The 12,004-nt window shown below is 48.0% G+C and overlaps 1 protein-coding gene across 1 annotated transcript in view; it reads right to left on the bottom strand.

Annotated features, from left to right (window-relative positions):
• LOC119159388 (growth arrest-specific protein 1) overlaps positions 1-11,792 on the bottom strand; it is a 29,099-nt gene extending 17,307 nt beyond the window's left edge. The window contains exon 1 of the mRNA XM_037412131.2: positions 10,900-11,792. Coding sequence (XP_037268028.2) covers positions 10,900-11,660 — 761 coding nt within the window. The 5' untranslated portion in view covers positions 11,661-11,792. The remainder of the gene's footprint in view (positions 1-10,899) is intronic.
• Between the last annotated feature and the right edge of the window lie 212 nt (positions 11,793-12,004).

The following is a 12,004-nucleotide window of genomic DNA, read 5'->3' as shown; positions in this document are numbered from 1 at the left end:
CCTCTTCTCAGCGCGGCAGGCCCCTTCTCTGAGCACGCCGTGCTTTTCCAGCGAGCGAGGCTTCGGAGAAGACCACTGGCCCGCCCGCCTGCGCCGGCTGACAGCCGTCCGCGGCATGCAGCCAGCCGGTCGCGCGCACCAGAAAGATTAAACGTCCGTGCCGCCTATTGTTGTCCCACTCTCGGATAAAGCTTACAAAAAAAAAAAAAATGAAGCGCCGCACTTACGACGGAGCCGACTCTCTGCTTGTGTTTGTAAGCACGGCACACGAGTTAGCTCGCCTGGGTTTTCAGCTTGTCGAGTGAGAGTTGCGCCACTGAGCGAGTGGCTGTACAGTTGTCGCGCACTTTTGTCCCACCCACTCTCGTCGTCGTTCCGCATTTCGTGTCTCCGGCTCGTGTGTTCTCTGGCGACAGAAACAAAAACACGCGAACGACGGTAGCTTCGCCTCAGTTCGTTATCGCGAGTCTGATGTTAGAATGACTTCGCTATACTCACGACTCATTAGCAGTATTCACGTTACGTCAACGCACGCCATTTTTGTTGTGTGTAGTTTTGGTGTTGTGTAGTTCCGGAGTTAAGCAGCCCGAGATACAGGACCGCCACGGTGGTCTAGTGGCTAAGGTACTCGGCTGCTGACACGCAGGTCGCGGGTTAGAATCCCGGCTGCGGCGCCTGCATTTCCGATGGAGGCGGAAATGTTGCAGGCCCGTGTGCTCAGATTTGGGTGCACGTTAAAGAACCCCAGGTGGTCGAAATTTCCGGAGCCCTCCACTACGGCGTCTCTCATAATCATGTGGTAGTTTTGGAACGTTAAACCCCACAAATCAATCAAGCCCGAGATACAGCGCAGATTTTCACAGTGTTCGTTTTAGGACAACATAGTGGCATCGGTGACGTCAGTGCATAAAAGTAATATAATATTTGAGGCTTTACGTCTTAGAAACCCGATATAATTGTGAGGGACGCCTTAGGTAGGGGGGGGGGGGGCTCCAGAAATTTTGACCATGGGATGTTTTTTGATTGACTGATTGATTGATATGTGGGGTTTAACGTCCCAAAACCACCATATGATTATGAGAGACGCCGTAGTGGAAGGCTCCGGAAATTTCGACCACCTGGGGTTCTTTAACGTGCACCCATATCTGAGCACACGGGCCTACAACATTTCCGCCTCCATCGAAAATGCAGCCGCCGCAGCCGGGATACGAACCCGCGACCTGCGGGTCAGCAGCCGAGTACCTTAGCCACTAGACCACCGTGGCGGAACATGGGATGTTCTTTAACGTGCTACGAATTTGAACAGCACACAGGCCTTATATCATTTCGCCTCCACAGAAAAGCGGCCGCTGCGAACGGGATTGAACGCGTGACCTTCAAGTATAGCCAAGCACCACACCCACTGATTCACCGTGGCGGAAAAGCAAAAACGGAACGCTTATAAAAACGCCAAGATAGCGTGGAGTATAGAGGCGTTGTTTGCATTTCCTTAGGGGGACAAATGTTGATCACTGGCTTCGCAACGGAGGTATAACTTCACTTTCTTGAGAATTCAATTCCGAAACGGAAACGTCCGTGTACGTTAATGTTATCTCAAGCACTCAAAATTATTCTGCCGTCGTCAAAGCTTCCTCTGTTGGGTCTTGTCTGCCTTTAATGCGCTGTGTTTGTTATAGATAAACAGCTCTCGGTAGAAAGAGAGAAACAAACGATCTCGAAACCAATGACGTCACGAGATGCAAATGCGAGAACACTGAAGGGGCGTGGCCATGCGTCTTTCCTTTTAGCGTTGTTTTTCAGCTAACCGCTCCTTCGCGCGCTACAAAGGTCACCTCTCCAGCTTTCCTCGCAGAAATTGCCGGATGTACTGCTAACTAAATGGTTATTTTTAACTGGCTTACGCTTAACAAATCTGTAGAACGTGATCACGTCGGCAAAATGCTTGCAGGAACCAAAGTTACTGTTTTTCGGATGCAAACATCCGCGATGGAATTTACACTTGTGCGTCGCATGTATAAAAGCGACCCACGCATTAATAAACTTAATCCATATATATACTTGACTAACGACTGCAACCTTACCGAACATGTCTTGATTCACTTCGAGTTCAACGACGTTGTTGGCAGACGTCACAAAGTCGCAGCTATATTTAACGATTCTGCACTCGCACCCTAAGCCCTCGCAAATGTGGTCGGATACAAACTTGCGTCAGCGGTGTTAATAAGCCGTCTCGGAGAAGGTCATGTAAGGCATCTATCTATGTGAACGTTGATCGTGAATGTAGAGCAGAGCGCGCGTTTGACCAATTTCAGTTTTTTTTTTCTTTCAACCGTTCCGAGATTTTTTTTTTCTCAGGTTTTCTTCTTCATTTGGGTTAGGCGAACGGAAGGGTCGTTAGTTTCGAAGTTATGTCGGCCCGCCGGGAGAGACATGTGCGAGCTCATAAGGCTGTGTCGCGCACAGAATAGGAAGTAACTATAAGAAATGGTGCGTCTTGGCTAAATTGCACTTCTTATGCATATACGGTCCGCGTGATTAGTCCCGCCTAGCGAGAACACTCATTTTCGTCGTCAACGTGTAAGTGCTTCAATAGTAACAGCACGCGCGCCCAATGCGAGGACATCCAGTTTAAATACCGCCCAGGAGTTGAAGCAGGGCTGTATAAAGTAAGAAGAAAAAAAATAACGTATACTATAACGGTGGCTGAACGACTCCCTTACGTTTCATTATTTCTTATCATTTCGGTTGTTTTTCTATGAGTTCTTCTGCCTGTGCATTACGAGCAGCACTGGTGTGAACTTTGCGTGGGGAGCTTTAAAGACGTGGTTAATGCTGGTGTCAAACAGTTCGAACATAAAAAAAGGATGCAATTATTTAAAGAGCATTGAGCTGGGCTCAGAGAGAAACTATTTCCCTCCTAATTTTATAACTACTATGATTCAGTACCTGGCGGACAACGCTACGAAGAGGCTAATTAGAGATTTGCGGCGATATAATTATGCTCTTCGATGGCCGGTTTTTTTAAGGGAAATTGTCTTTCTGTGCAATCGCCGATTGCTTAAAAAAGGAGCCGCGGCTTCATAGTTCCTTGCATCCATATAGAATATTAAAAGAATGTGTGCCTGCTCAGTTCATAGTACTTTCGTAAATCTCGATCTCATGTTTTTTTTTTATCTTTGTGTACCCTCTTCGGAAAGTGTGTCGGCATTCAACTGAAAACGGTATTGATTATTAGTCCATGCGTTTTCCTTCTATTCTCAAAATGTTCGAGATCCATTCCAGAAGAGTCTGAAGGCGTTACCCGGAGAGTGTTTTTACATTTAGGGAAATTACTGAATTTTATCGATTCGGCCTCTCAATTCTTCCTAAACCCTGTAAGAACCTAAATAACAAAGGCGGAGGAGCGTTTACTCTTACGCCTTTGCGAAATGGAAAATGTCCGCAGTGTGCGGAGAAGTCTTCGAACATCTCCCACACGGTGTGAGTCGAACCCTCGCCTCACTTCAAAACTGAACCCCACTAGGGAGATCTGCAGCCCTTCTCGGCTGCTCCGACCTGGCGAGCCAGAAGGCCCTGGTCAACCGGGCCCTTTAGTCGCGTTGGATGCCAATGGACTTCTGCAATGAAGAGCGGTGTCTTGCACCACCTCCCACTTACTCCCCATATATATAGATACAATAAAGTTTTTTTTCTCTCTCTCCTTCTGCCCTACATACTGACCGTACAGTGCAAGTGGTCCCATTATTTCAAACTACTTATTAATCCTCCCTCTCCGAAGTTTCACAAATAGCCATTCAAAGAATAAAATAAGATCAGACTTTGTTGTGCTTTCATATCATTCCATGTTTTAACGCGGCTGCGTTAGATAGCTCGTCTCGCAGCAATTCCAGTGTTAGCGTCAGCGTACTTGGTTGTGAGTGAAGAACGATGATCTCGTGCGTGAACGAAAAATAGAGAAAGATGCAAATGACGTAAATTTAAAAAATCTGGTTGTGAGAGAGGATCGAACCCGGGTCGTTTGCTTAGCAAGTGTTTTGCAATAGAGCCACGCGACTGGTTTGTTTTTTTCTTTGCTTTCATGATGTTTATTATGCATTTTAAATTATAACATTCGCTTTGGCATAGTGATGCATTCACCGAGCGACAACAATAATCGCATAACTAGTGCACATACACGGAAAGATATATATATATATATATATATATATATATATATATATATATATATATATATATATATATATATATATATATATATATATATATATATATATATATATATATATGCGCGCACACACACTTAGCAAGTCCTGAAAAAGAGGAGCAAAATTTCTTCAAAGGGTTGGTAAGGATGAGCACCTCATCAAAATGGGGTGCCAGTCTGGTGTGAAGTGAAGTTCTTCGTAAATCTCCTTAAGATGAAGAGTCATATGCATGAAACGCATACTTGAAGCAGTCGTTGGTTCTGCACTACGGTCTTGCATCCACGTTTTATGGTATGTGAATAAATGTTGAAATCTTTTTTAACGGTTCGTTGAAGGATGTCGCAAAACAGAATGGCATCTATTGCAGCCAATAAAGCAGTGTTCTATTTTCTATGGTAAGTTATTTTCACGGTACTCCGAAGGACAGCGGTCGCGTGGCAGATTGTTGTCTCTGCAATGTGCCATGCGACTGCTTGTGCTTCGAAATACCGTCAAAATAACTCCTGCTTAAAAATGCAGTAAACATAACAATGATGTGCCCCCCTCCCCCCCCAAACACACGTGTTCTGCTTATGTGCTTCGCAATACAGCATGCCATATAATACTAATATAATACTGCGTGGTACAAGCGTATACGTTGCCATCGGGCGTATAGACATGCGAATATTATGACTTCGTGGTTTGAAGCGGCCCGCCCAAAACAAAAGGCACATACGTTACAGCGCCTTTTCATGACTTAAGCCTACGTGCATAGCAAGTTCGAAAAGATTTCGCACGCAGAACTGCCCGTGATTTAAAGCTTGCTACCCGCCCCGCCGCGGTGGTCTAGTGGCTAAGGTACTCGGCTGCTGACCCGCAGGTCGCGGGATCGAATCCCGGCTGCGTTGCTGCATTTCCGATGGAGGCGGAAATGTTGTAGGCCCGTGCGCTCAGATTTGGGTGCACGTTAAAGAACCCCAGGTGGTCGAAATTTCCGGAGCCCTCCACTACGGCGTCTCTCATAATCATATAGTGGGTTTGGGACGTTAAACCGCACAAATCAATCAATCAAAGCTTGCTACCCATAGCACAGGATACAGTCGCATGCTAAAGCTTCACTGATACACGTCATTTTGAACTCAGTACGCACTAGGGACAGAATATTGATATCGCGTTCAATTCTTAAAGGCGAAGCTTAAAGACTCATCACTTTTTTAAACGTTTTTAAGCAATCTTATAGCATACAACAACATTGAAGGAGCTCAAAGTTCGTGAAGGAACTGCAACGTTAGACCCAGTTAAGACGAAAACCACGAGAAAAAATTCCGTTATGAATTGATCAGTCGAACTGTGAAATTCTTCGAGAAGTTTGACGTGGTAAAGTCTGAATCAGTGTTGGTGTTGTGTGCAGAACTTACATTGTAGTACAGCGCCAAGTAGAAACTAAAAAAAAAAGTTTCCACCACAGCACGCGCGAGCTCTTGCGAAGAAATGATCGGGGAAGTCTTGACATGGTTCGCGATTACGTATTGGCTATCCGGCGTAACTGTAGGGTCACTAAAACAGAACGGCAAGAGCGCCAGCGGTTTCATTGGGGCGGAAAATAGTGAGACACGATCCACTATACAGCACAGTTTCCGATGATGACGCGCGCTGCTGGGAATCTATATATATACATATATTGTGAGCGCTATGTACTTCATCTTCATCTGTATGACAAAACCATTGTAGTGATCATCATCGTATGTCACGCGGGCTGGGCCTCTTTGGCTCGTGCACCTGGATTAAAGATATCACCTCCATGGTTACTGCCGTACCGGACGTGGTCTCATAAGTGGTGGAGCGTGCTTTGGTTCCCACGTCCTCCTGCTCTACCCGTCTATCTGGTATCGTATCTGGCACTATATGATCACTCGAAAAATTCTGCGAACATTACATCACCGTCTCGGAGTCATAAAGCGATGGTTGTTAGGCATGGAGTCCACGGAGTTCAGAAACAAGAACATTTAGTTCTCGACATACTGCTATACCGGCACCTCGATGCAAATTTTATGTGCCGTGCACACAGGCACAACACGGAGTCGTGTGTGTCGGCACTCTCGTAAAACAACGTCGTCGCCTTGAAACCACATTTCACGTTTAAGCTTGGCCGTATATTTCATGGACACGACCCCGCGCATATGCAACTCTACGGAGGCGACTCGGGTGAACTTTACATCCCAGGAAACGAGCGGTAGTTAAGACTTTAGGGGTTCCGCGATTGAAGATATGAGTTATGAACGATAGCGGAAATGAAAGAGGAGGTTGTTAGGACGCGTGTTTGACTTGTACATACGACGACCGTTATAGCGTCAAATTTTCCTACTCTGCGGAGATATAGAAGACTTTATTATTCCTTCTAGACGTAGCTAGAATATAAATTTTGGCACAGTAGGGCCACAAGATAGTTCGGGCCAAGCGATGGCGTTCCTACTATACACTGTCAACACGACGAAGAATCGCTGGTTTAATAGGCGACGTGTGACTCGAACGTGTACTGTGATTCACACATCTTCTTGTTTAAATGCTGTAGGGGGCTGTAAAATATGAAAAAAAAAGTTTCAGGATTGGCACAGAAGCAGCGCTAGAAAATTTGCGAACGTTGAAAGTACAGCATGTCTTCAGTATTCTCAGTTACGTTTTCCCTTTCATCCAATTATATATATTTAGTTTACGTTTTGCCCGCGGCCCGAGAAATATCTAACGCACCTGCTGAGGATTCATTTGCTGTGAATGAAGAAAGCATCGCACGAAAAAAAAAAGCCCGCATACTAGCTATACCTTATGGTTTTAGCTGAATTCCAATACGCGAAGCAAACACGTCACCCGCTTGCTCTGCGTGCAATCCAATGCGCCAACCCCATCCACCTCTTCTTACATGTTCCAGCGCGAAAGTAACTTTTTTTTTTTATTCCTGGAACCTCTCCGGTGGAGTATGGGGCGAAATTTTAATAGCTTTAATGACAACGGAAAAAAGGGAGCACCGGAGTAATATCCGGTTTCTCTCCTGAGATAATTGCGGCGGAAAAATGACTCCCTCACCAGAGTTCTTTCTTTGCGCCCTCGCGACGATGCGAAAGAATCCGACGCGTTTACTTGAGTTCTCCCATTTCCTGCAGATCGATCCCACGAAATTGGAATCTTCCCGTGGCACCGGAATACCACCCATGTACCACCTCTTTTTTTTTCCCCTCCGGGACCGATGGGACAACATAAGCGAAAAGGCGGAACGATTATCGGCGAAAAAACTGCGAGAACTCGCCAAGTTCGCGAAATGGTTTCCGCCCCAGAAGGGAAGACGACCAAAGCCCGGAAAAAAACTTTTCCCCCAGCTCAGCGGAGGAGATCTTCTGCAGGAAAATAGGGGAAGGATACCCCGTAATGGGGATGCTATTACGGACGCAATTTATTCGAAGGATGAGCAGTACTTGGCTTGCGTAATGCCAAAGGTAATGCGTTTACTTAAGGAAGACACCCTTGATGAGACTGAGAAAAAGGTCGCCGCCGGTGTAGGGGAAGTGAAAGATAAGTCGTCAAGACGCAGCCGTCGAACACCAGAAGGGGAAAGGATTTCCCTAGACTCGCTAATGTAGCGATAAGGACGTTGGGCTTCTGGAAAAGTATAGTGTGGGCAACTAGTTCTCATACGCGAGTCGTTCGGACCACGAGCGATGATGTCGAGGCAGTGGTTACCGTTAGAGCTGACAACGAAAACGCGAGGGGTTTTAGGATATCCAACGCGCTTGTTGTTTAAAACTGCCGTCTATAATAACAAACCAGGCGCATGGTTGTGATAGGCGTGATTGAACGCGCAGTCGTTAAGGTTGCTTGAGCATCTCCTGCGCGAGAGTTCATGCATTTGTGCAACCCGCTTTTGTAGACGTTGACTTGATTTGTATTTGTGGACCCTTTACGACATTGTCGGAGTCGCTTTACATGTGCGAAACATCACGCGAGGCTATTACAGTTGAGGTAATCATGGGCTGCGACAACCACCCGGATTTAAATTTTGTCCCGCTCTAATGTTTGCAGCGCCCAAGAGAGACGCAGGTGTCGACGAAACTGGATGAAATGGCCGTTATAGTTCATTTAGCGCGCCTTTGGGAAGGACTTCCTCTAAATAATAAATGTTTTCGTGCACGTCTTTTAAAGAACACGTGTTCTTGGAAGGGCGTCCGCGTTGTTTGCAAGCGCTGCTACATTATGTGACCAGGTTCACTGGGACACCTTACTGACACCAAACGTGGTCGCAGGATGTGATCGGACTGTGAGTCCGTGACGACAGAAAGACAAAAGAATGTTGTACTATGTATACGCTTGGAGAAGGCAAGTCCGTCAATGCTTAGCGATGGTGACGTTGGCGGTGCAATTGCGGACTGTGAGACGATTCGTAATATACACCGCCTCACTAGTTGAGACACATAAAGACTCGAACCTGAAAATGTATCAGAGTATTTACACATGCGAGTATGATTCCAAAGAATTCGCGCATTTTATTAGCGGCACAGTTTATCTTCCAGCTACAGTAGATCAACCAGAAGGAAGTGACGATTTGCCATATGCATTTGGAAAACCAGTAAATGCTTTTGTAAAACATTTATCTAAGGCCGTGAAGCAAAGGCGCAAACCAGCGATTATCGAGTGCACAGTGTCCTTAAGTATCATTAATGAAGTCGCTGAAGGTGGTAGCTGTGGCTTGTTGGTATTGCATTCTACTTTGTGTATAGCACAGGATAAACGCAGACAGAGCAAAGAAGGCACGTTCGACACTGTTTTGTGTCGATTCTGCTTTTCTGTTGTCTGTCCTTAGCCGACACTACCATCGATTAGCATGATTAGGCATGCGAATGGGCTTAAGTAACGCCTTTATCTCTGTGCTGGCTGGTGTTGTGCCTTACTCGCACGAACAGGTGTGCTCTCAGCAAGGCTTGCGCTATCTAATGGTTGAAATCCTCCCTACTGCGAGCTACTTAAACCCGGAACGAATTGTGACGACGGTAAGCATATTGCGCGCATAAAGTGTAGAATCCATCTTAGACTTGCGAGTTTTGGTATCAGAAGCAATGCATCACGCGCAGAGGGCACATAATAAATGGAACAACACAAGGACCAGTCGAGTAGCTTTTCAACATGTAGATCCATGTAACGATCAACGAAAGTTCAGTTGTCATCTGATCCTTGTGCGTTCCCACCTCTGCTCGATGTATCACGTGTGACATCGGCTATCTTATGCAAAACGGAATCCCCGATGCTGAAGTCATCTTTTAAACTACCGAAAACAAAAACAGAGGTGGTTGCGGGAATCGCCAGATCGGCTGTTCAAATAACGAATGAGATTGAGCGCCGATTATGTGTTCAAGCCAATACGACAGCGCCTGGTGTGCCGGATATCTATCCAGCCGGTGTCTATGTGCTTGAGCGGAAGTATATGTACAAGATAACGAAAAGTACTACGCTTCTCTGTTTCATGTAGCCACTGGTGCGCAGCACAGGTGTATTCACGTATATTATGTCAGACACGCCTGAACGCGCATGACATCAAACAAGCGTCCCGTTAAAGCTGCGATCGTACCCTTGGCACGCATTTCAGCGTGTGCAGCCCTATAAGGTACACATACCAGCAACGAGCACTGATCTGAAATTTTGACGATGAGGAAAGAAGGGGGAGGGGGTCATGGAATGTTCCTAGCAAAAAGCTGCGCGAAGATTTGAGCAGAGTTGGCTTGGAAGATACGGCACAGGACTGGCCACGCGGGGCAGAGCAGTAAAACTGGCAACATTCTTTCGCGGGCTCGATACGTTTATCGTCTCGCGCACACGTGTGCCGCCGAGGCCATAAGCAGCACGCGGGACATAAAAAAACGCCACTGGACGCGATCCGTTTTCGCCTTGGTTATGAAAGGAAAAACTTCGGCGACACGTGGCGTAGTAAACCTGTCAGGAAGTTTCGCACTGACCACACACCAGCAATCAACACACAGGTTCGGTAAACACGCTAAGCGAAAAGTTTCCATGTGCTTTTTTTTTGTTGTTGTTGCCTGGTCCGTATTCAAGCCTGCGTCCACTAACTGCAAGGACAGCTTGGTAGTGCTAGTTCGCAGGATGCGAATGTCGGAGAGTGGGAAACAGTCGTTTGTATTTTTGTCTCGTAATCTTGGTTTCCTATCATAACCTACAAGCCAGTGGTAAAGCGCAATCTCAGGCGATTGAAGCCGACAGTCATATCGCGTTTTGCTGATTTCGAGAAACGAAAATCTGCCAACCCTCACGCATTTCCAAGTAATTTGCGCGAATTCTCGAGCTTGTATGTTAGTGAAGCAGCACTTAATCGACACAGGCACACTCGACTTGATAAGACCGTTTAGATTATCGCTCTATGAATTCCTGCGCTCTTACAGGTCAAAGAGACCGTATACTGACATTAGATTAGTAAGGTGTGCGTGTAAGTAGTTTACGACTGTGTGAACTTCGTGAAGAAAACTGTGTATTGGCATGTTATTTGAACTGGTTTCAGTGTCCTATTATGTTTTTTTTTCGTATTGTTAAATTTGGGTACCGTTCTGTATAATTATTTTATTTTTGGCTGCAGAACTTTGTGATATGGGGTAGCCGAGGCAATAGGCACCTCAACCTCTCCACAGCGAAACAGTTAAAACAGAACAGAACAGGTACTTACCGCGTAGCAAGAGATACGAGAAGCAGCAGCGTGACCGCGACCGTCAGCTGGGGCCACCCGGCGGGATGCACAGCTGTTCCCGCGGAACCGGGCTTCGGCGTCGTGGACGGCTCCTGCCTGCCGTAACACAACTGGTCCGTCCTGTCGCGGATCTTCTGGCAGGGAAACTCCTCGGAGCCGTCGCAGTAGCACGAACGTAGCGTGTCCGATCGCGGCTGCCTGTTGAGGATGGCCAGGCTGTTGTTGCAGCGCGGCGTGCATCGCTTGCCGTGGAACGCGCCGCGGCAGTAGCGGTAGTAGTAGGCGAGCGCCGTGCCGCACTGGGGCTCGGCCTCGCACATCCAGAAGGCCACGCTGCACGGGATTCGCGCACCGGGAGCGGTCAGCTTCTCCACGGCCTCGCGACACACCTCGACGCGCAGCTTGCTCTTGCGGCACACGTCGTTCTCGCCGCACTCGCAGTCCGACAGGCCGCGACCTTCGTCCGTCGACGTGAGGGCGGCCAGCGCGCGCTGACACGGCACGGGACACTGCGAGGCGCCCGCCTGGATCACCTCGTTGCACTGGTACAGGTAGGCGTGCAGCGCCGAGCCGCAGCCCTTGCGCTGCGCGCACCGCATCTGCACTTCCTCGCAGGTGCGCACCAGGGGCGGCGCGTCCTCGTTGTTGTCCGGCGGCGTGGCCGAGGACGACGACCGGCCACAGGCGACCGCCGCCACGAACAGCAACAGTACCGAGAAGGCGGCCTGACAGGCACTCATACCGGCGGTACAAGCAGCTGCATGTCGGTCTTGGCCTGGCCCTCGGTGAAGCCAGCAAGCGAGCCGCGCGCTCCCGAGAGAAAAAGCCGGCAGGTCGGGTCTCCACGCGGTCCGCTCGATCTTTCGCTACTGACTGAGGTCCGCTTCGTTTTTTCCCGCTCCTCTGGAGGGGCCGGCACCGGGGAGCGAGAGGGCGACGACTTGTTTTCATCCAGTTGGAAAGAGAACGCCTGGAAAGGGAGCGCTCCGCTACGTTCTCTCCCGCCTCCAATATCGCCTCTCTCTTCCTTTTCCGGCTGCTTCGTGCCCCTTCTCCATCCTCTTCCCTGCACCCGCCGCGCTCT

The sequence above is a fragment of the Rhipicephalus microplus genome, chromosome 1, assembly GCF_043290135.1.
Source record: "Rhipicephalus microplus isolate Deutch F79 chromosome 1, USDA_Rmic, whole genome shotgun sequence".
NCBI lineage: Eukaryota > Metazoa > Arthropoda > Arachnida > Ixodida > Ixodidae > Rhipicephalus > Rhipicephalus microplus.
This window is presented reverse-complemented; position numbering and strand designations above follow the sequence as displayed.